The sequence below is a fragment of the Pelodiscus sinensis genome, chromosome 5 (genome assembly GCF_052426305.1).
Source record: "Pelodiscus sinensis isolate ZL-2025 chromosome 5, ASM5242630v1, whole genome shotgun sequence".
NCBI classification, from domain to species: domain Eukaryota; kingdom Metazoa; phylum Chordata; order Testudines; family Trionychidae; genus Pelodiscus; species Pelodiscus sinensis.
Genome location: NC_143056.1, coordinates 102699828 through 102724726, shown reverse-complemented (window position 1 = coordinate 102724726; position 24899 = coordinate 102699828). Strand labels below are relative to the sequence as shown.

The 24899-nt window shown below is 42.7% G+C and overlaps 1 protein-coding gene across 4 annotated transcripts in view; it reads left to right on the top strand.

Annotated features, from left to right (window-relative positions):
• Nucleotides 1–24899, top strand: part of TEAD1 (TEA domain transcription factor 1) — a 298964-nt gene that overhangs the window by 211934 nt on the left and 62131 nt on the right. Inside the window, exons 5-9 of one of the 4 annotated variants that reach the window (XM_006117420.5) lie at nt 3192–3254; nt 3344–3406; nt 16398–16532; nt 16730–16776; nt 21275–21336. In XM_006117420.5, the coding sequence (XP_006117482.2) occupies nt 3192–3254; nt 3344–3406; nt 16398–16532; nt 16730–16776; nt 21275–21336 (370 nt within the window). The remainder of the gene's footprint in view (nt 1–3191; nt 3255–3343; nt 3407–16397; nt 16533–16729; nt 16777–21274; nt 21337–24899) is intronic. The other 3 variants (XM_075927867.2, XM_075927868.2, XM_006117422.5) reach the window with 3 other exon arrangements.

Genomic DNA, 24899 nt, shown 5'->3' with positions numbered 1-24899 from the left:
CCAAATCCTCAGCCAGGGCAAATCAGCCTCGCTCCATTTTCATCAATGGGGAGGGGTTGATTTATACATGTGCGCACACATATGTGGAACACTGTAGAATGGTGCATACAGTGTAACCTTTAACACCATCATCCTAAGAAACTGAGAACAAAAATTACCATATGTGAAAATTATATATATATGTTGAATTATCAACTTGCTTACTAGTCTGAGAAACTACAGACTCTTGTTCCTGGGCTGCTTCATTAAGAAGCTGGATAAAGTTGGCCTTCATGAATCAGAATTTGTTTACATATTACAATACAGTACATTTTTTCCCCTTGCAAACAAAAGTTGCTCTAAGGTACCACAACAAAAGGATTTTTCTAAGTGAAAATTTTTAATCCTTTCTTTCTCCCTCCTTTTATCTGTCAGGTTTATTTAGATTCAAACCTGTTCAAGGGTGGGACGGTCTCTTCCTGTGTGTCTGTGCAGCACTCAGCACTGTGGGGCCATGTCTCTAGGTGATACTGTAATACCAATAGTATGGTGCAGTGTTCCCTCTAAGATTTCCCATCTACGAGCGGAGTGAGTTATGTCTTGTACACCAACATGGACATCATGTGTGTTTATTTGGATGTGCACCACCATGACACCCACCAGTTACTAACAAAATTTTTATTATGGATACACACATGCGCATGCGCGCACACGCAAATATACACATTTAAATTGTTATATAAGAAAAAATACCAAACCAAGGGCTAATTAACAAGGTGCATGACCCTGTGGTACAGAAATTGGGGGACAGGAGGTGGGAGGTATGGGGTGGCTCAGGGGGTACAGGATTCAGGGCAGGGGGAACTCAGGATGGGAGTCTAAGAGGTTGAGGAAGTGACAGCTCCTCGCTGGGGGGACACTGGAGCTGGGCTTCCCATTCTTGTGGGGGGTAGGTACAGGACTGGGCTGTCCGGCCTCCCACAAAAATGCTCACATGGGGGAAGAAGGAGAGCAGGGCTGGGCTGCCCAGTACTCCCAGCTAACTGTTCCTGGGGTAAGGGTGCCACCTGGCTTGGTGCTACAGCTGAGATCCAGGGGATAGGTTTGGGGGACACACAGCGACTCCGGGCCTAGACCTGACAGTGCCACCCATCACATGGCCACTCTGGCCCCAACTGAGAGCAGCAGCTGCCACTCGCCATGTGGTGGCTCCAACTGGGGCCACCCGAGCAGCTGCCCCCCGCCACGTGGCAACTCCGGTCCCAGCCAACCAGCCACCACCTGCCACGCTGCAGCTCCAGTCCTATCTGGGGTCTTATGACCAGTCGCCACCTACCATGTGGCAGCTCTGGTCCCAGCCGACAAGCTGCCGCATGTCACACTGTGGCTCCGGTCCCGGATGCGGTCTTATGACCAGTCGCCGCCCACAGTGCGACAACTTTGGTCCTGGGTGGGGCCGACCAAACAGCCACTCTGGTCCCGGCTGGGCTGCAGTGTCCCACACGCTGTGGTTGGAACTGGGGCCGGTAAGGCCGCTCACGCAGGAACTGCTTCAGTGCACCCTGGCACCAGCTGGAGCAAATGGGGGTATGGCAGGCCAACTGCTTGCCACCACGCAGCACCGCCGGAACCCACTCGGCCGCCAGCAGCACACTCACCTTTCTGTCCAAAAGGAAAGTGAATGGTTGTGAGTGCTGCTGCAGGCGAGTTGGGCGGGCCTAAAATGTTTTGTGCACGGCCATGCAGGCATGCAGCTTAGAGGGAACCCTGGTATTGTGGTAGAGAAGTTTCTCTATCATTTTTATTGTTGTTGCCGCTTAGAGAAATTCATATTGGGCCGAGCAACTCTCTTAGAGGTTGATTGTGCTCTCAGCTTCTGTTTTAGATTGCTTGCTCTTAAAATTTGGCAGGATTTAAAAGTATAAGCTGGGTTCAAAATTAAATGAAGTCATGGAGTTTAGGTCCAGCATTGGCTATTAGCCAATATGGTCAGCTCTGTCTTCTGGGGGTCCCCAGACTTCTGACTGCCAGAAGGTGACATGAAATGACAGGGACTGAATCACTTGGTAATTACACTGTTCTGTTTACTCCTTCTGAAGCATCTGGCACTGGCCACTGCTGGAAGATTGGACAGTGAGCTAGATGGTTCTTCGGTCTGACACAGTATGGCTGTTCTTATCATGTAATCCACTACCATCATCATAACACATTTTAACACATGCTTGAGAAAATGTGAATGCAAAACGTGGCCCCCAATCCCTCTCTCATCAGTCAAGCAAAACTTCCAGAAAAACTAGACCCAGGAGCTGGATGCAGCCCCCAGCTTGCCTGGATCTGGCCCTGAGGGCTCGCGCTGGCGCTCAAGCCCCCCGGCTGCTCCACCGCGGGGCCGGAGAACTTAGGCTCTGGAATGCAAGAGGAATGAATGTGGGGAGTGTCTTTCTCCTCAGTGGGGGCCACGTTAGCATGTCAGTGAGGGGTTTTTTTCTGTGCACTTGTGTGTGGCCACCCACTGATTTTTCTGTGGGTCAGTGGCCCCCAACCCTAAAAAAGGTTTCCCATCCCTGTTATAAAGAAATGCAGTATTCATTTGTATTTCCTTAAGGTCTATAAGATGTCAATATTTTATCAGTTGTATAAATGAGCTCAAAACACAGCCTTGGTGTAATCATTTGAAATCATAGAAGATGATGAATTATTGGTAATATTTCTTGATGCTGTGCCAAATAAAGTCTCTCGTTCAATGCTGAATGCTGCAAGGGCCTGGTTCTGAAACCTCTCAAATATGGTTAGGCTTTACTCATGCAAGAAGTCCAATTGACTCTTTGCATGAGTAAAGGTTCTTTGGCTGTCTGTACTAGGGGTTATAGGATTTGTTACAAAAGAGGAAGCGATCCACACCCGATTCAGAACAATGTCATTGGGTCTTTTCCGTAAAAGACTATTTAACTTGATAGATTAAACTTTTTCTCCGTAGTCAAGTCACTGCAGTCATGGCCCGTGTTGTTAAGCCTTGATGCTAAGAATTTGGTATGTGACTGGGAATGTGGTATCTTTAAAAGCAGCACTTACTGAAGATGCAAATAACTTCCCCCCACAAAAAACAAGTAATTTAAAAGAAATTTTAAATTTGATTTCCTTTTTGTTTTTCTTTTTCTTTTTTCTTTTTTTTCTTTTCTCTCTCTTTTTTTTTATAAATCTGAACAATGTAGGTGTCTAGTCACATACAGGTCTTAGCAAGAAAGAAAGTTCGAGAAATTCAAGCCGCCATTAAGGTACGTTTGGCTTGCCCAGTTGTAGGGGGCTTTTCATCTCCATGGTTACAGGCTTTTCCTTTGTTTTCCTCCCTTCCCCTACCCTGCAGGTGTCTAGTCACATTCAGGTTCTTGCCAGAAGGAAATCTCGTGATTTTCATTCCAAGCTGAAGGTATGCGCTTTTCTGCTTTTGGGCTTGTGGTTGCTATGCATTTCATTTCCTGTTTTCCATGGTGATTGGTGAATGCCTGGTGCTGTGATTCTTGTAACCTAGTTTTCTTGCATGTGGTAGCTGTTTACATTTCTTTGTGTTTAATCTCTGATTCTGCACTAGCATCCATATTAAAAATTTTAACACTATCTAGATATAAAGTAAGCTATTCTTGTAACTACTCAGCACATAAACATGATTGTTTTTAACCCATTAGTGTTTTAACAGCTAGATTGTTAGTGTATTTAAATAAAGGGAGGAGGTTTTTTTGTGCGCTTGTTCACAAAAAAACATTTCCAGAGTGGAAATTAGGATTGTGATGCTTCTTTTCTATTCCAAAATGCTTTTAATCTGTGCTTTTGAAATACTTTCAAGAATGCTTAAAATAGATTTTTTAAGAACTAGATAGTATAGTTATTAAGTTTGCTTTGGAAACTGCAGGCTGAAATTTCCACAGTACAGTCTAATATAACTTTAAATTAACTGCTGTACATGATTCCCTGAAGATGTATTCATTTCTCAGTAAAATATTAATATTTATCGTGGTTAATTTTTGGAGAGTCTCAATCAGAATCATGTTTGGGGAACATTAATATGTTTGCTTAATCTAACTTGATGCAGCATATCTGTCCCCATTTTTCCACGAAAGATCTACCAAAACTAAAAGGAACCTCTTGGAAATGTTTAATAAGGATCTTTGCAAATTTTCCAAGGGAGATCTTGTGTTACATTTGCCCAACATTATTTAGAAATCAAGGAGGTTTTAGAGTTTTGTAAAAAAAAATTCTGTTTACAAAAAGCAGAACAATTTATAAATCTTTTATTTTTCCCACCTTCTTTCCCCTGCTTTTTGCTGAGTTGTTGTGGGTTGCCCCCATCTTTCTCCCTCTCCCCACCCTGCAGCCATGGGGGCTATGTATGAGAACAAATCATGTTTTTGTTCTAGCTGAAAAGCAAAATATTTCAGAAAATAATTTCACAATACAAAATGGTGAGTGCTGGGACCGCTTACCACAATTTTGGAACTGCAATATGTAAATAACAGACTGGCTTTGTAACAGGCCTACTTGATGGAAGCATTTGGTTTTCGATGTGCAGTGGGCAGCATGCTGGCAAGCTTGTATGGCTGTGGTGGCTGGCTTTTTAGCTGCACTGGCTAAGCAGTTGGGATTGATGAAGAACTTAAACATTAAACATACTGCTTTTTAACCAAGGGTGCAATAATACAGAGAGAAGTAGCAATTTAGGCTAAAATAATCAAAACTGGGTGCTTAAATTTTGGTACCCAAACCCATATTTAAGTATCTAACTAAGTGGCCTGAGTTGCAGAGGTGCTGAGCTCCTAAAGCTCTCATTGACTTAGGTAGAAACTGTGAGTGCTTTGAAAAGCAGGAAACTTGTTTAAATGTCTACATCTAGACCTAGGCACCTAACTAAAAAAATGGACATAGTGATTGGTAAACTTTGGGGAGGGGGGGTGACACTTTTGTCCATACTTTAAAATCTGAAAAGACAATATTTTAAAAACAGAAATATTCTTTATTACTGCACCTGCTGTACAACTCCTACTGAAGCTTTTTCACAGAGCAAGGCAAAAAACTCAACTCCAGCGAGACTTAAAAGTCCCCTTTTCTAGTTGACTTTCAGTAGGCACTTAGCATAAGTTGAGATCATAAAAGTATCCTGGTAAGGCTGTTATTTAAGGAGCTGTGTAAAGAAGGAACAGACATCTAGTACAACAATTTATTGTGTCATGATTTCTTTAATTTCTACACTCTCAGATCCATCAGTTCAGAGTGATGGGTTGCAGTTCTAACTGAGCTAAGTAACAAGCAATGGACCAGTGAAAATTAGGCCACCCTTCAGTTGCTAAGAATTCCCTTCACACTCAAGCCTCACAATCCCTGCAGCTCTACAGAAGACAGTTGCTTCAAGTCTGTGGAAGAATTACACAGCAAGGATGAAGCAGTTTTTAAAAGGGCAATTTCAGTTTTCACAATGAGCCTTGTGGAAGGGGAAGCAAAAGGAAGGAAATGTATCCCTAAGAGTCACAGTTCCCTCTACTTTCCATGTACTCCATGGTGGAGAAATTAACTGATACCAGAAGCAAATTGTGATCAAGTCCCTTCTGACAAATGCATGTGGGCTCAAGTATGCTTGGGGAAGAGGCAAAGCCAAGACTCTGCTTATTCTCTGACTGCCTCAAGGGAAGTATTTATATGGTACTGAGAATACTGTCCTCCCTATATGACTGACTTTTAGGAGGAAGTGACACAGTTTGACTCCTCTCTTGTCCAGAAGAGTGTCCAGCACATTGAAAAGAAGGAGAGGAAGAGGAAAAACTCTGTCCAAGCAGATGGCCCCTTACTCATGGCATTTCTGTGCCTGTAACATGGCTCCGACTCTGCCTGCACATTCATATCTAGACAAATCGTCACTGCCACTTCCCTCTTCCTCCTGTCCTCCCCAAAATTGGAAGAACTGAAATTTTGAGGAAGAAGATTATATGAATATTCTAATGTCAGTGAGGAACTTATCTACTGCTCTTCCTACTCATACAGCTGAAACGACTTTCTCAGAAAGAGGAGGAAACTGATTCTTTTGTATCTTAGAAGAACTCTCACTCCTCCAGATATTTTCAATTAGTAGAATTACCTGATTTATCAACAGTTAAATGTCTATATCCAACCACTCATTCTTCTCAACACATGCTGAAAATTAGCTGAAGGAAATATCACTTGTTTGGGGTGGAAGAAGAATTGGATACTTCTTGGCATCCATGATTTTTCATTTCATTGTCCATGCTACAGTAAAGATCAGTTGTCTATATTTTATATAATCAGATTCTCTTACATAAAATCATCTTTTGGGTTATTAGCCAGCACATGAAAAACAAACAGTGCCAGAGTATTTGGGGTAACAAGGGGATGCAGTTAAGCTGAATCTCAACATCTGTATTATCCAACTAGCTTAGCTAATGGTGAATCAAGCAGTCCAGCACTGAGCAAAGGCCAAAGATTACTTTTATATAGTGTGCTGTGTGAAGACACTATGTCTGAGCATCACATTTTTCAACAAAGTATCCCTTCTATCTGTCCATAATTACCCATTCAGCCAGAGTTGCCCAGTGGCGTTTATCTCTTAGATCTCCTGTTTTCTTTCCTTGACACAAGATTATTCCCTAAACATGCTTCCACTTACAAAACTCCCTTGCAAAAATCTGGTAGCATGTTGAGGGTCTGCTGCCCAGTAGCTTTATTGCTATTCCTATAGGCATTGGGGCTGAAATGAAAACCAGGAAATAAAATCGTGCTGGAAGGGATCTCAAGTTGTCATCAAATCCAGCCTTTTGTGCTGTGGCAGGACCAAGTAAACCTAGAGCATCCCAGATTAATGCTTGTCCAGCCTGTTCTTAAACACCTCCAGTGATGGAGATTCCATAACCTCCCTTGGAGAGCTAAACTATAACTATCCTTATAGTCAGAAACATTTTCCTAATATCTAACCTAAATATCCTTTGCTGCAGATTAAGTCCATTAGTTCTTGTTCTAAATTCAGTGAATGTGGAGAACAAAAACTCACTTCCTCTTTTTATAACAGCTTTTAATGTATTTGAAGACTGTTATTAAGTCTCTCTGGGTATGTCTACACTACCACCCTAGTTCGAACTAGGGTGGTAATGTAGGCAACCAGAGTTGCAAATGAAGCCCGGGATTTGAATTTCCCGGCCTTCATTTGCATCTTGCCGGGCGCCGCCATTTTTAAATGTCCGCTAGTGCGGACTCCATGCCACGCGGCTACACGCGGCACGGACTAGGCTTCCTATTCCGAACTACCGCTACTCCTCGTGAAATGTGAAATGAGGAGTAATGGTAGTTCGGAATAGGAAGCCTAGTCTGAACTACCTAGTCCGTGCCGCATGAAGCTTCGCGGCACGGAGTCCGCACTAGCGGACATTTAAAAATGGCGGCACCCGGCAAGATGCAAATGAAGCCCGGGAAATTCAAATCCTGGGCTTCATTTGCAACTCTGGTTGCCTACATTACCACCCTAGTTTGAACTAGGGTGGTAGTGTAGACATACCCTCCGTTATCTTTTCTCAAAACTAAACATACCATTTTCTTTCTTGTCTCAGTGGTGAGAGGTGAGGGATGAGGGGTTCTATGGGTGAGGGGTTTCTAGACATGCTAATCGTTTTTGTTGCTCTCTTTTGGACTTTCTCCAGTTTGTCCACATATTTTCTTAAGTGGAGTGCCTGGAACTGGAGGTTGTACTCCAGCTGAAGTCTCAGCAGTACAGAGTTGAGTGAGGCAATTCCCTCATGTGTCCAACATATTGCATTTCTGTTAATGTCCCCCAGAATGTTAGCCTTTTTCACAACTGCATCACATTATTGATTCATAGTCAGTTTGTGGCCATTCTAATCCCCAGATTCTTTTCAGCAATACTAAAATTAAATTCTAGCCATCTTGTAGTTGTATGCTGGCTTTTTGCATCCTAAGTAAAGTACTTTTCACTTGTCTCTATAGAATTTCATCTTGATGAATTGAACTTAATCTCCAATTTATCAAGATCATTTTGAATTCCACTTCAACGTGCTTATAACCCTTCCCAGGTTGGTGTCATCTGCATCATTAATAGGGTTGCCAGGTGTCCGGTATTGACCAGGACAGTCCGGTATTTTCGCCTCTTGTCCGGTAAAAAAAATCAGAAAATACCAGACACCTAAAATGTCTGGTATTTTCTGATTTTTTTCCTGGCCAGGAGGCAAAAATCTCGGGTGCTTACCTGGTTCCGCAGGGAAGCTGTCAGGCCCGGAGCAGGGAGACAAGATGGCGGACAGACGCCAGCAGTCTGTTAGGGCCAAAAAGCCTCAAAAGCATTTTTAAAGGGGCCACGCTGTTTAAAAAATTTATATATATTTATTTTTATTTTTATTTTATTTGTTTGCTTAACTCTCGGGGTCCTGTTTTTTCCTCAACAACTTTTTTCTCAACAGAATTTTTTTCCCTGCAGGTTTTTTTGGGGGGGCGGGGCGGGGGCTCAGTATTTTTGGTTAAACTATCTGGCAACCCTAATCATTAATGAAAATATTTCAGACACAGGACTGAACCCCAGGGAATCCCACAAGATATACCATCCCATTCTGAAAGTAAACTATGAATATGAGCTTTCAACCATTTATCTACTTACCTTTTTTTTAATTTCATCTAGACCACATTTCCCTAGTTTGCTCAGGAGACTGTCTTGTGGCATTGTGTCAAGATATAGCATATCTATAAAATAAAGACGTATTATTTCTATGGCTTCCCCCTGCACTCCACATTGTTCTTTATGCCAGTAATCCTGTAAAAGAACCAAAAAAGATTGTTTTGGCATGATTTGTTCTTGACAAATCCACTCTGGCTATTCCTCATAACTCTATTGTCTTCCAGATGTTCACAAACTGAGTTTTTAATAATTTGTTCCAGTATCTTTCTAGCTATCAGAGTTAAACTGATAAGTCTGTAATTCTCCTGGTTTTCATTGTTCCTCTTTCTATAATTAGGTACTGTGTTTGCCCTTCTTGAGTATTCTGGACTTTGCCCATCCTCAAGGAGTTCTCAAAGATAATTGCTAACTGCTCCAAGATTGCTTCTGCTAATTCCTTAAGTACCCTCAAATGAATTTCAGCAGTCCTTGCTGACTTGACTGCATCCAACTTATATAAATATTCTTTAACCTGTTCTTTCCCATGCATTCCTTTCCCATAGTTATTAGGATTGACTGTGGTGTGTGTCTTATCACCATTAACCTTTTAAGTTAAAAATCCCCCCATTATTACTGGGGGTGGGGTGGGGGGGGGGCTGAGGGATTGTATATTTCTATTATTTCTCCTAGAAATGTCTCATATACCTTCTAGGGTTGCCAGATGGTTTCAACAAAAATACCGGACACACTTGACATTCCATCACAATCTACATTACATCTTATTTAGAAAATACTGGACATTTGTATTTTCTCATTTATATTTTTCAATTTGTTTCCTGAACAGAAAGCTCAAGTACTGGACTGTCTGGTTCAAAACCAGACACCTGGCAATCCTAACACCTTATCTTTCTGATTTGGTGTCTAAAGTAGACATCTAAGATCCAGAGTGTCAGGCTTATGTAACTCTGCAGTAGTGGATTCACTGGCCAAGGCTCTGGCCCACTCGTTGCTAATAATTTTCTTGGCGTATAATCAATGTATTGGACTTTTGGGCACTGTCCTACCTATCTGTTGCCTGAATCCAGACAGTGACAGGGAGAGTACTTTACACTCTTGCAATGGAATATAAGGTGTCCAGTAAGGGTTCATCCTTTGCTAGTATCATAGAAATGGATGGAAAGATTGCAACACTTTGGTTGCTCTTGGAATTGGCTGGTATGGTGTTGAAGCTTACCTGACAGATGATATTTCAGACCTTGTAAAGGCTATTTGCCAGCATCGTCTTCCTGAGTAGAGAGAGGAAAGCCTCATGGAAAGTATTTCTGAGGGTTCAGTAATACTTAAATATTTTACCAGGCACTCTGCCAACAATCACTGTGGATTGGTGGATCTTAGCATGCAGGAAAATTTTACCTGCATCTCAAATACACCAATCTGGAGTGTCCCACAGATCTCTCCCGCGCAGGGACAGTGCATCCTATTTCTGTTAGGCCAGAAGTTCAGATTCTGTCATTGGGTGTTTGTTTAGGGCTCTTAGCTTCTCCTCCTCCATCCTTAAAATGTTTCTAAGTTTATGGAAGTTTCCTGGAGAAAGAGGCAAGAAAGAGTAGGAGAACAGTGACACTGTTTACAGGACACAAACCTGGTAATGGTTCCTCTCAGGCAGGAAATGCTGCAACCTATTTTTCTGGACTGGTTTATCTGAAATGCAGAAACAACTTTATCAGGTAAAAATTATGCTTTCCATTCTCCTTGATAATGGTGCCTGAACCTTCACTCCACATTCAAGAAAAACTACTACTGAAACCAGTGGGAGTTCTGCTTAAATAAAGAGCAAGAATACAGAATCCAAACCAAAATCTATACACCAGAATCGACTCCAGTCTTTGACTTTGATTTTAGATATTCCCTCATGCTATTAGCTTAATTAAAGAGAAGCAAAAAAGAAACATTAAAATGCCTACAGTTCACACGTATTACATGTTTTAAAATCCATTATTCTACATTCCACATTGAGGGATAAAAAATATTGTTGACAATTATAGAATGCTAAAGATAGCTCTATACTTTTTAAATGAACAATGATAAAAGCCTTGAAAAATTCCCTTTGATGTGAATGGAGTCTTCAGCATTTTGAAATACAATAAGATGGATTAATTGCTACTCATTAGGCAGCAAGTTGGGACAGCTTTGAATGCGCATTCTCTTCTTGGCATTAGCTATTGCCTGGCTGAAATAGCCAGCTTTTGTATTTACTACTGTCTTCTCTAATAATAAGCAAATTGGAGAGCAGGGCTAGAAACATTCAAGTGCTCTCTATCTTTTGTCCAGAACAATTGTATAGTTTCACGATTTGTTTATCTTTTTTGAGCTACAGCTAATAATTGCAAAGGTTATTTGAATCAATACAATATATGAGCAGAAATAACATCTGCAAAATTACTTATTAGGAAACTATTTTGTGTCAGTGTCTTATGTTATACAGTAAAATCCATTTGTGAGCAAATTGCTGTTTCTTCTTCACCACATCATATTTTTCTCCTACAAGAAAAGTTTTGTCTTTAAAAAAATCATTTGATAGGTTTTACGGCTTTTTGAAATTACATGATCTATTGTTGCCCTTGATTTTCTTGTGTCTTAGATTTCTTGTTTCAAACTCCACCTAGTCAGTGTGGTATTGAAAGCCCAATTTTCCTGCTAGGATAACAGATTTTTTTTCTTTTAGTAGAACTAGCTTAAACTGATTGGTTATTCTGCTGTTTACGTTGGATTAAAAGAAAGCCAAGCAAAAATCCTAACATGCTGGTTATGTAAAATATGTTTTACCCTATGTTTCTTTTAACTTATTTAAATTTGTGATTTGGATGTAAAATGGATGAGTCTGGGGAGTTATTCTGTGCTAATGTGACAGTGATCCACATTCCAGAAATGATCTGTGTAACATAAACCTCGGGGGTCTGATTAATTAAAAGTTGTATAATCCATTTATGTTAGATTCAGACAATTTACCTCTTGTGGGTATATTTACAATCTCTCAAAAGATATACAGCTGCAAGTTGGAGAGAGCCTATGCTCACCCAAGAAGTGTCTGCAAGTTGGAGAGAGTCACTACAAAGTGCAATTCCGAACTCACTGGAAAATCCGGTGATTTCAGTAGAATTCCAGTTTTTTACTACAATGACTGAGCTCTAAGTCTAGTCTAGTGCTTCTAACAATATATCACAAAATACAAAAATTTGGTAATGGGAGAAAAGGATGAAGGGATTTTTAAAACTGAAATCCATTATTTACTTCAGTGTCTTACTAGAGCAACAATCCTATCAGAGCTCCTAAGTTAAGTGAGGTCAGGCCAGGTCAGTACTAGATGGGAATCATCTAAGAAATACCTTCAGCTGCTGCAGGAATTAATGTTAATGATGCAATAGGGAGACCCTCTTCTTCTGAATCTATGCTGAACCAATATATTGGCATAGCACTTGAAAAAAACCATCATGCTGGATATTCTGGGCCAAATCCTACTCCGATTTACTCCAGTGTGACTTCAGGAAGGCTGTTCCAAAAGTATGCATCAGGATAACACAGGACATGTCTACACGAGGAACTTATTTTGAAATAATTTATTTTGAAATAATAACTCCTGAAATAACTATTTCAAAATAGCATGTCCACACTACAGGGAAGCCTTAAAATTAGTCTAGGCCAGGATCCTTTCATGTGGATGCACTACCTAGACCTAGAGCCCCGGAAAGCAGTGGGTAGTAATTAGTTCAAATTACTGTGGGGAGTGGTTATTTTGAAATAGCAGCAGTGGAGCATCCACACTACCGCTATTTTGTAATAACTATTTTGAAATAAGCATTATTCCTTGTGGAAAGCACGAGTAATTTTTGAAATAACCAGCCCCTTATTTCAAAATAATGGGCTTGGTAGGGTGGACGCTCCACTTGTTATTTCAAAATGACTCCCTAGTGTAGACCAAGGCTGAGGAACTCTGATAAGAAGTAAAATTAATATCCTGACTCCTTGTGGTCATTAAAGATCCCATTGCATTCTCTGTTACAGTAAGCAGGTGGCCAAATTACAATTTGGGTAATTATTGTAATCTGGCTGCCTAAATTCCCGCTGCAATTTTAATTGGATAAAATATTCTTCATTTGCTGCCCACACGTTCTGAATGTTGCTATGTATTATTGGTCAGTTATTGTGTTTCACCCCAGAAGTGTCTGCATTTCATTGGTGGACAAAGTGATCGCTTTTGTATTGATTATGTAGGATTGATGCGGCTATACATGCTGCTGTCATTTTTAATTTATTTTAAGGGAGCTACGGTAAATATGGCAGGTACTTCATCTTCTAATCCAAGCGAAAAATGAACCTTAAATGGAGATTTCTTTCAGATTTTTGGAAGACTAGTATTGTGGGCCCAGTTTTACAGATGTCAATCAGCCGCAACTGTCACTGACTTCTGCTGGAGCTATATGCGCTCAGGACTGATAGAAATCGGAACCTTATATCTACTTATGTTTGATTTGAAATGAAAGAGAAGTTAAGCAAGACAACTTTTTAACTCTGAAAAAAACTCTTTCTGATTGTTTAAAAAACTATGCAAGATCAGAAACTCAGAATCCTAAAATAAGGTCAGACTCTCAGCTGATGTTTTTGGTGGGGCTTCATTGAAACCAGCTGAAAAACGTATATAGATGTTTATAAATCTGAGAGACATTTGCTGTCAGGGCTATTCTTGCATTGCCAGTTCTGAACTTGTCTTCATTCAGCTTTGCAGAATTCAACATGTAACCACTCAAAGAGACTGAAATACACTGCTATTACAGAAATGCAGGTACCTCTAGGATGACATGCAGCATGTTTAAATGCACATAGCAACAAATACATTATATTAGTAATATACACACACACACACACACTCAGGGTATGTCTACACTACCCCACTAGTTCACGAGGAGGAAGCCTAGTTCGAACTACCTAGTTCGTGCCCCGTGTAGCCGCGCTGCACGGGGTTCGAACCAGCGGGGTTTTAAAAATGGCGGCTCCCCGCTTATGCAAATGAAGCCCAGGAAATTCAAATCCCAGGCTTCATTTGCAAGTGCGGTATGCCTACATTACCCTCCTACTTCGAACTAGGAGGGTAGTGTAGACATACCCTCAGTTCTTTGCAATCAGATGTTTAAAAAAAACCCTTCTTGTTCTCCCACAGTAACTTAAACAAGTATGCTCTCCTATGACAATTTCTGCAACTTCTGAGTGTCAGACATATCAGTAGTAAAGGTAAATCACAGATGCTATTTTTGGATTTGTCTTTCTGAATTGCAACTCCTATAGGAAAATTTAAATTTTTAAAGGCTTTCTTTTTTCTGTAAGAATATAATTAATCATGAGTTTGAGCAATGCCAAGATCCCAAAGAGAGCATTTGAATATTTAACTCCTTAATTCCATATTGCAGCAGAGCAATGTTTATATTTGGGAACTCAGGAAGAAGCCCATGAATTGGCTTCACTCTTTATGGGTAGTCAGTGGAGGTATCATATTCAGAGAGAGGGCTCTGAAGGTAATTGTTTATGCTTTCAAATTAACTAACTTCAGAATTTCTGTGAAGTTTTACCTGAGTAAAAGCTGCAGGATTGGACCCTAAGGATGCATCTACACAGCACTCTTAACTCAAAATAAGCGATGCAATCTGTACTATGCAAATTGCATAGCTTATTTTAATGCTATTTCGAAATAGTTTATTTAGTAATTTGGTGCTGTCTACACAGTGCCAAATTTCAAAATACTTTGCTATTCCAAAATTCTCCTTAACCCTCGTGGAACGAGGGTCAATAGGATGTCAGAATAAGCCACCCGTTATTTTGAAATCTACTTAGAAATGGGCTGCTTCAATAGATACAGATTAGCTTTCAGTATCCCGAAATAGGTCTGCAGTGTAGACATACCCTTAATCTGTATTCATCAAGTCAGAGATCCCACATGTTGCCTGAAGGCCATATTATATCTTAATAGAGGTTTCAGTTATGGAGATTCCGTCTCAGAGTGCAGAACCGTTAAAGGAGTCATCCCCTAAGACCTCCGGGCCTCAGAGTCCCTGAATGGCTGCCCCATTGTGCATTTCTCCCTGTCAGCTTGGTTTTATGGGAGCCATGTGGCTCTTATCTTGCATTGTATCCCCCGTGCCTGAGCAGGAGCAGTTGTGGATGGGTCCATAGGAGTTTATGCTGCTTCAAGAAGCATTAACATTTGATTCAATTTCTGTCCTTCAGCCTGCAGGATGTGGAAGGGAGAATGCTGCTGAGAGTAGCTGTTCCCCTGCTCCCTCTGCTGTAAGGTTTCTTATAAACCACAGAGGCCAAAATACAGAGAGGTGCTTCCATGTATCCCACCTAAGCCATAGAAACATGCTGAATGGTCGATACCTGCCACCCAAGATCTGCTGCTCTCTGCCGTGGAGATGGGCACATTTTCCTGTGTTTTTTTCCCCCTTTTTTATCTTTTGATGAATCAGACCCTAGGTGAAAATTAATTTGTTTGTCCCTTATATGTAATACTGAGCAAACTGCTCTTCTTTTGTCTCTCGCAAAGTATTTTACGTAAAACCTTCTGTTATACACAAGCATTTTAACAAACTGTTTGTTGTTGTATCCAGGTAACAAGCATGGTAAGTATTTTAACTAAACCAGTATTATGTACATTAGCTGTGCTTGGCAGATTTTTTGGCTAGCTTTTACTGTATTCTCAGCCTATGCTGTTTCTAAAAGAGCTATTCAAAGGAAGAAACTGCTCACCTTTAATACTACTACATATAAGCTTTAGAGGGAACATGTATGCAACTTCATGTACCATATATAAAAGCATGCATCCCTTGCCAGCATGCATGGTAGTTTGCTTGTAAAAATGAACTTGCCTATGATTGCTTGTGTTCCTTCACTGTAAGCCATGGATCTAAACATTAGCATTTATTAATACAATATTTACACATGAAGAATCATGACCTGGCCATAGAGTAACACAATTTAGTGTGTGCCTATTTTTACTGTTCTAATATATCCACTTGCCTGAATCTATAATCAGACAGTTTTTATAAAAAGCCAGGCTTTTGTGTTTGAGAGCAGGGGGTTTTGTTGTTGCTATTGTTTTGGAAGCACTGTAAAATATTAATGGAAATTGGAAGTCAAAGAATGCATTTCCTTGTTTGAATATATATACACACACACACACACACACACACACACACACACACATATATGAAACCAGAATATTTAATATTTGTAAACATATAATTCTATGTTCACCTTAAAAGTTTTCATTATTAAGGGCAAATTCTCTCAGATCCGCATGGTCAAGCTCAGCTCTCATAGGTCCCAGTTCTGCAATCAGAACCATACAGGGAGACTTCTACTGAAGGCAAAACTTAGATGAAGTCAGTGAAGCGCTGCATTTGCAAAGGATGTGCCTACATGGATTCAATTTGCAGAACATGGGGAACAATTTGCTCTTCCTGAATTGCCTGCTGCATGTCAGGAGAGCAGACTGAGAGAGCTCAGCTCTTCCAGGCATCTCTGAGAGGAGATTTTTGCTTTGAGGAAATGGGAGTGTAATTTCACTTTCATGCTATATTTTTCTGCATGGTTTTCTATTTTTTGTTTTCTGTGGCCTTTTAAGTTTGGCTTACGTGCTTGTAGCTGCAGTTATTTAACAGTATTTGTGGTCCCAAATGTTTTAACAGTCCATATCATTGTCATGTTAAAGGATCAGACTGCGAAGGACAAAGCACTCCAGCACATGGCAGCAATGTCATCAGCTCAGATAGTATCAGCTACTGCTATCCACAACAAGTTGGGCCTGCCAGGAATTCCCCGTCCTACATTTCCTGGTGCACCTGGGGTAAGTTGTTAACAGATGCCAATAAAAAGTTTGTTTCCTAACAATGATCAGTAGGAAATAAAGACTAGATCAATGGATTTATGCATAAATTGTACTTACATCCGTGTTTACAAAATGAATAATTTTGAGTATAAATATACACAATTATTCTACAAAGAAGGCAATTACAAAGTTGTTTTTCTCCCTACCCCTTCTAGTTTTGGCCAGGAATGATACAAACAGGGCAGCCGGGATCCTCACAAGAGTAAGTCTGAAAAATAAGAATGATTTTATGTGCAGTATAGTGGAATTCATTGCCAGAGGATATTATTCAGGAAAATACTTAACAAGATTAAAATAGAAGATTAGACAATTATATGAATCTTTACAGTTACAATAGCTCCTGTTAAAATGATACAAGAGATAACATTCCTTAAGGCAGAAGCTGAATATCAGCTGGAGACAATAATTCTCATCCCTTTCTCCCTTTGATGGTACATAATTGCACCATAAAGCAAGTGTATGACAGTGTTGTGAAAATGTATATGTGTATTTCCAACACAAATCTTCTCACTCATTTTAATACATACAGCACATGGAGGGAGGCAGGGAATGACAACTTCGCATGTGAGCCAGAACTAGATGAAAAGCCTGGTTCAGGTCAGGCGTGTGTGAAATTGCATGGCACCTTGGGAACAGCAACATCATGAAGTGAAGAGCCTTGTAAATCTGACAAATTGAGCCCTAGCTCTACTGGAAAGTGTGATCTGAGGAGTACCTCCTCTCAGCTCCCTTTCTAGGCCTTATCCAAAGCTTACTGAAGTCAGTAGGGCTATGTCTACACTACTACGAGATTATTTCAAAATAACAACTCCCAAAAATAACTATTTTGAAATAGCGTGTCCACACTACAAGTCCCCATCGAAATAGCACAGATTTATATAGAAATGGAGCATCCACACTGATGGTGCCTGAATCGCATTTAAAACCCCTGGAAGCACTCCAGGGAGGGCATCAGGAGAGCAGTCACTTCCTGTAGCTGCTGCCTGAGGCGAGATGAGACTTGTATTTAAAGGGGCTCCTCTCTACAGCTGTGTCTCACACTCCTCTTTTCCACTGCCTGCCCCCTTGAGGGACAGCCAACTCACGCTGTGTGCTCTGTCTGCCCATGTGGATACCTCAGCACTGACACTATGGAGCTGGAGCTCATGCAGTGGTGGAACGACCAGCAGTGGCTCTAGAACTTCCGCATGCGGAAGGCCACCTTCCTGGAGCTGCATGAGACACGTCAACCCCCTACAGAAGCGCATTGCCATCGCACTTTGGAAGCTTGCCACACTGGCACTTATTGCTCCCTTGGAAACCTGTTTGGCGTGGGAAAATGGATGGTCGGGCCATACTCATGCAGGTTTGTCTCTCTTACTATTTCCCTAGGAGGGTGGTGAAGCTCTGGAATGGTTTACCTAGTGAAGTGGTGGAATCTCCATCCCTAGAGGTTTCTGAGTCCTGGCTTGACAAAGCCCTGGCTAATATGGTTTAGTTGGGGTTGGTCCTGCTTTGGGAATGGGGTTGAATGTGGTGACCTTCCAAAGGCTCATGCAACCCTCTGATTCTATGTTCCTATGATTTTATAGGTGGTGAAGGCCATCAACGCCATACTGCTACAGAGGGTCATCACGCTGGGCAACGTTGACCCCCATCATCACTGGCTTTGCTGCCATGGGCTCTCCCAACTGTGTCTGTGTGTGTGTGGGGGGGGAGGGGGTTTAGACACTCACATTCCCATCCTGGCCCCCTACCACCAGGTCTCTGACTATATCAATAGGAAGGGGTACTTTTTTATCATGCTGCAGGTCCTTGTGGACCACAGAGGCCAGTTCACAGACTTTTACGTCGGGTGGTGGGGGAAGTTGCAAGACGCCCACATCTTCATGAACTTGAGCTTCTTCTAAAGGATGCATGCTCGCACATTTTTCCTCGACCACACACATCCTGGGTGACACAGTCTATCCCTTGCTCCCCCTACATGGGAAGCCTGGACTGCACTAAAGAGACTTTCAACACCAAGTTCAGCAAGTGCCACATAGTTGTGGAGGCTGCCATCAGCCACCTCAATGGGAGGTTCCAGATTCTCCTCACCCGCCTGGACCTTGGTGACTGGAACATCCCCAGGTGTGGTGACCTGCTGTGTGCTCCACAACATCTGTGAGAACAAGCGGGGAGACTTTCCTGCCAGAGTGGGGGGCAGAGGTTGAGTAGCTGGCCAGGACTTTTGAGCAGCCGGGCACCAGTGCCATTTGGCAAGCCCATCAGGGGGCTGTGCTCATCTGGGAGATCTTGAGGGAGAGTTTCAGCCAAGGCCACTTGTGAGACTTTCCCACAAGCTCCCCACAAGGAGCCTCTGCATTGTCTCTGTGTGCCTCTAATCCTCCACCCCTCCCTTTCTACCTTTGCCCCCTCCCCTACAGAGCAAATAAAGAAGACCTTTTTGTTTGAAAACACCACAGAAATTTTTATTGGGGGAATATACAACAGGGGAGAGACTGGGGAAAGAAACTGGGAGGAGGGGCTCAGGAATGGGACTGGGACTGGCACCTACCTCAGGTACCATGGGACACTTCAACTGCCTGGGAGGTCTAACTGCCTCAGCAGCCCCTGAGGGAGCTAGGACGAGAAGCACAGGGGTGTGTGCAGGGGTAGGTGCTGGGAGTTTGGGGGAGAGGAGGTGTGGGGACTTGTGCAGGGAATTAGGGGGCAGGTGCAGAGGGGTGATGATTGAGGAGCATGTGGCCCTGTGCTCCCAGATCGTCCACCTTTGCTCCTGGTCAGCCCAATGTTCCTGGCGCTCCTCCTCGAAGTTGCAGTTCAAGGAATGGAGGCATTTGAGGTGTTCCCACACCAGGATGTCATGGGGTCGCCTTCGCCTGCTGCTCTCGCGGAGTTGGAAGGCTGGCACAGGAGATGGTGGATATGCCACGCTCACAGCTGGCCCAGCTGTGAAGAAAAGTGACAAGAGCAGTCATCCCAAGAGACACAGTGCATGAAGCCTAGCATTAATCTCTGAGCTGACCCCAAAGATCTCAGTTCAGATGGTGGCAGTGTGCTTTGAGCAAGACCATCTGTTGCCTACACAGTTCTTTAATTTTCATCTGCACTTGGTCTAGGGTATGTCTGTGCCCTTTCTGGGCCAGGCAGGCACCATCTGTCCATATACATCTGCATTTTGGCATTTGGTGCGGAGATCCTGGAGGTTTATCTCCTTGCCCCAGACCTTGATGAGATCCAGAATATCCGCACCAGTCCAGGCCGGTGCCCTCTTTTGCCCCAACCAGGGGCTTCAGAAGTGGCTGCAGGTGTGCTTTTTCCCTAAGTGCACCTTGTGTTTCAGGTTTGGGGGGCTCAGAGGAAATTCTGAGATCACTCATGGCTGGACTAAAGGGTGCCTCTGTGTGGCCCGGGGCTGGTATGGTGCCACAAGCCCTTTTCCTTCTGCTTGAAGCTTTAAAGAGTATAGGAGAAGGGGAGCAGTGGAGTTGTCTGGTGTGTACCCAGAGTGGTCACAGGGACCGCTGTGAGAGGCCTCTGGAGGCCAATTATTTCAAAATAGCAGCAGCTGAGTGTCCACACTAACGCTATTTTGAAATAAAAATTTTGAAATAGTATTGAAATACTCCTCATCACAAGCAGGGGTTGTTATTTCAAAATAACAAGCCCACTATTTCAAAATAATTTCAAAATAACAGGCTTGCTGTATGGATGTTCGCTTTGTTATTTCAAAATAAGGGGAGTTCTTTCTAAATAACTCCGCAGTGTAGACATGCCCAAGGTGTCTGTCTGTTGGATTCATTGGACTTTGGATTCATAGAAGGCCAGAAGCAATCATTTTGATCTAGGCTGACTTCCTACATCATGTGTATTAGAGAATGTTATCCAATAATTCCTGCAGTTGAGGGCATTATTTTTCCCTACTATATAAGGGTATGTCTACACTACCCCGCTAGTTCGAACTAGCGGGGTAATGTATGCATACCGAACTTGCTAATGAAGCCCAGGATTTGAATTTCCCGGGCTTCATTAGCATAAAGCCGGCGCCGCCATTTTTAAAAGCCGGCTAGTGCGAACCCCGTGCCGCGCGGCTACACGCGGCACGGGCTAGATAGTTCGAACTACGTAGCCATTCCGAACTATCTGTACTCCTCGTTCCACGTAGTTCGAACTATCTAGCCCGTGCCGCGTGTAGCCGCGCGGCACGGGGTTCGCACTAGCCGTTCCACGAGGAGTACAGATAGTTCGGAATGGCTACGTAGTTCGAACTATCTAGCCCGTGCCGCGTGTAGCCGCGCGGCACGGGGTTCGCACTAGCCGGCTTTTAAAAATGGCGGCGCCGGCTTTATGCTAATGAAGCCCGGGAAATTCAAATCCCGGGCTTCATTAGCAAGTTCGGTATGCATACATTACCCCGCTAGTTCGAACTAGCGGGGTAGTGTAGACATACCCTAAGTCAGCTTGCAGCCCAATCAGCACACAGTGGAGGCTCATGTGACAGCCTTGGGCTATAGAGGTTCACTAACATGAATCAGACTCAGTGTTTTAAATTTGGGATGACCTTTCCTTGCTACCTGTTTGCTAACTATCTTTTCAATAGGCTTACTAGGAAAGAGACATCTGTGTGCAGAAAGATTATAATCATATATTTCCCTTCACTGTAAGTAAATGAATTGTGAATTTTGTACTATGTGATTTTGTGTAACTGTTTATTCCAGTGTAAAGCCATTCGTCCAGCAAGCCTATCCTATTCAGCCAACAGTCACGGCTCCCATTTCAGGTAACTTTATTTTCTAGCTTTCTTTAAAGCGAGCTGAATTGCATAAGGAAAAGTAATGAGTGTGTTGTATTAATTTATGATCTCACTGTGTCCAGAGTCTCATATGTCCCTACCAGACATCAATGAACAAGCAATTGATTCTTTATGAAGAAAAATCACTGCTTAAGTAGGAGACAGGGACTCCTAATCCCAGCACCCCCATATATACCAGCAGTTCCTACAGCACTAAAGTATGTTGCCTGGTGGTATTTCATATAAAGCAAGAAAATGACTTGTGCAGAACATAATGGGCCATGCATTGCATATTCTGTTTTAAGGGCTAAATCTTGCTTCCCTTGCTCATGCAAAGTAAATCACATTTACTTAAAAAGGCTATGTCTACACTGCCACCCTAGTTCGAACTAGGGTGGCTAATGTAGGCATTCAAACTTGCAAATGAAGCCCGGGATTTAAATATCCCAGGCTTCATTTGCATGTTCTCGGGCGGGCGACGTTTTTAAATGCCCATAGTTCGAACTACCTGCCCATGGCTATATGCGGCATGGACTAGGTAGTTCGAATTAAAGTTCCTAATTCGAATTACCGTTATTCCTCCTGCAAGGACTACCTAGTCCGTGCCGTGTGTAGCCGCAGGCAGGTAGTTTGAACTACGGAGCATTTTAAAAATGTCAGCGCCTGGGAACATGCAAATCCCGGACTTCATTTGTAAGTTCGAATGCCTGCATTAGCCATCCTAGTTCGAACTAGGGTGGCAGTGTAGACATACCCAATCAGAGTTAAAATACCAAAACATTTATATTCAGTTGTACAAGGTACAAAACATGCCACCACTGGTATATGCTCCATTAGCCATTCTCTCTTTCCTGAACATCTCAGGTTAGAAGCCAGTGCCACCAGAACTCTCTTCTGCTAGCTACTCCTTAGTTTGGTAGACACCTTGTACCTCAGAGGGCTATGCTTGCCCAAAACTGTTATTGTGACCTTTTCCCTTGTCATCTCATGCATTTCATTGCTAATTCCAAGAATAGGCATTATCGCTGATTCCAATGATGGGCAAATGACAACCTACTGTGTCCCTTGCCAAACTTCCTCATCCTTTTATTTCTCGTGTATTGGTTTTTCTCAAGTCTATCCTTTCTTCTCAACATTATAATTGCCATCTTTCCAAGTAAAAAAATTTCTTTTGTAGTCTTGATATCTTACTGTATTCTCATTTTTCCTAAACTATGTAATGTTGCTTCTGAAGCCAGAAATTATGAGTCATCTTCAACTTTTAGCCTTTCACATCTCCTCTTGGAATCTGTTTTTTACCACTGCTTCAAAACTGCTAGAATTTTCAGCATTACTGAAATTGATAATCACATTTCACTGTTGCAATTCCCCTTTTTATGTAGGCTTCCTAAAAGCATGGCTACACTACTAGATGAGGTTGAATCTATCATGGTCGATTTCTGGTCACCCGATTTTGCAAAGTCAAAGGTCCGTGTCCCCACTGCAGGGAGGAATCCAATGTAGTTTGAAGTAGCACGCCCTCCGTAGGCAGACTGCTGACTACTTTGGGTATGTCTACACTGCCACCCTAGTTCGAACTAGGGTGGCTAATGTAGGCATTTGAACTTGCAAATGAAGCCCAGGATTTAAATATCCCGGGCTTCATTTGCATGTTCCTGGGTGGGTGACGTTTTTAAATTCCCCGTAGTTCGAACTACCTGCCTGCGGCTACACGCGGCATGGTCTAGGTAGTTGGAATTAAAGCTCCTAATTCGAACTACCATTAAACCTTCTTGCAGGTTAGCTATCCCACAGTGTGCCTACATCACTTTCCATTCTGGGTTTTGCTCCCGATGCACGCTGGGACCAAAACAGTATAGTGGGTACTTATGGGTTTGTGTCATCCGCATCCTATAATGAACTTGTCTACCTCCTCCTCCTTGACAGAGAAACAGTCTATTCACACTTTGGCCCTGGTTGTCCACTCAGACATCAGAGCAGCAGGAGCATGAATCCACATCAAACCATTGTGATGTTGATGTCTACCTGGGTGCTCCTAATGGTGCAGTATTTTAAGAGCATTAGCATGCCATGTCAGGAAGAGGAGGAGTAGTTATCTCCTCCATCTTGGGGTCCCACGGGCATTCTGTAGAGGCAAGCCTTGCTTCGAGCAAAATGGAACTGCAGCCAGTATTTGATCTTATTAACACAGTGGAACACCGGTTCTGGTGCCGTGAGACAAGCACAGACTGGTCAGATTGCATAGTGATGCAGATATGGAATGATCAGCAGTGTCTGCTTTCTTGGAACTTTGCGAATGGCTTTCCCTTGCCCTGAAGCCAAAGAATGCCACAATGACACTTGCTCTGACTTTGGAGAAGAGCATGGCCTGTGGAAGCTTGCAAGGCCAGACAGCTATCAGTTACTTGGGAATCTATTTGGAGTGGGGAAGCCTACAGTGGGGGCTGTCATACAAGTAGCCAAGGCGATCAGTACCATTCTGCTGTGGAGAGTTGTGACTTTGGGAAATGTGGGTACCACAGTGGATGGCTTTGTTGTGATGGGGTTCCTTCACTGCAGTGGGGCGACAGATGGAATGCACATTCCCATCTTGCCCCAGCCACCTTGCCAAGGTGTACATAAACCACAAGGGAAACTTTTCCAAGGTGCTGCAGGTGCTGGTGGATCACAAGGGTCATTTCACTGACATCAATGTGGGATGGTTGGGAAAGGTGCATGACACGCGCATCTTTAGGAACTTCTGCCTCTTCAGAAAGATGCGATCTGGAACTTTTTTCTCATACTGGCAAATTAGAATTGGAGAGGTGGAATTGCCAATAGTGATCCTTCGTGACCCAGCCTACCTCTTGCTTCCATGGCTCATGAAACCCTTGAGTCTCTTCCACACTACCCCTCCTCTTCCCATCCAGGGACCCCTGAGGGTGGAGGCTATGAAACTGAGGCTATGTCTACACTACAGGGGTTTTCCGGGATACCAGAGGTATCCCAGAAAATCTCCGTCACGTCCACAGAACACGTCTGCTCTTCCGCTGTTTTTTGCAGAAGAGCAGATGCGCTCTTTAGGAAGCCCTGTCTTCCTCCTCCCATGAGGAAGAAGTGCTCTTTTGAAAGAGAGTTTTTTCCCAAAATTTGGCCTAGTGTAGATGGGCCAAATTTCGGAAAAGCCTTTTCCAAAAAAACTATTGGAAAAAGGTATGCAAATTGTAGTAGGAGGGAAAGTGATTTTGCACAGGGTGGTAGGGGATCCTAGGAGAAGTTCTTTTCCTGGAATGCCTTAAGCTGTTCCATCACTGCCAAGATTTTCTCTTGTTACTTAGCTTGTAGCTCCTGTCAGGCTTTTCTGTCTACTAGCCTGTCCTCCCTTTCCACCATCCTCTCCTTTATTTCTGTCCAAATCTCCTCTAGGAGCATGTTCCTCCACTCCATTTGCTCCTTAAACAAATCAGCCCTTGTCCGTTTTTGTCGGCATATCTGCACCAGGCGGACAGCTGATGAAGCTAGGGGAATACACTCTGAGCTAGCTGCTGTTCCCACTGTAATGAAAAGTTACA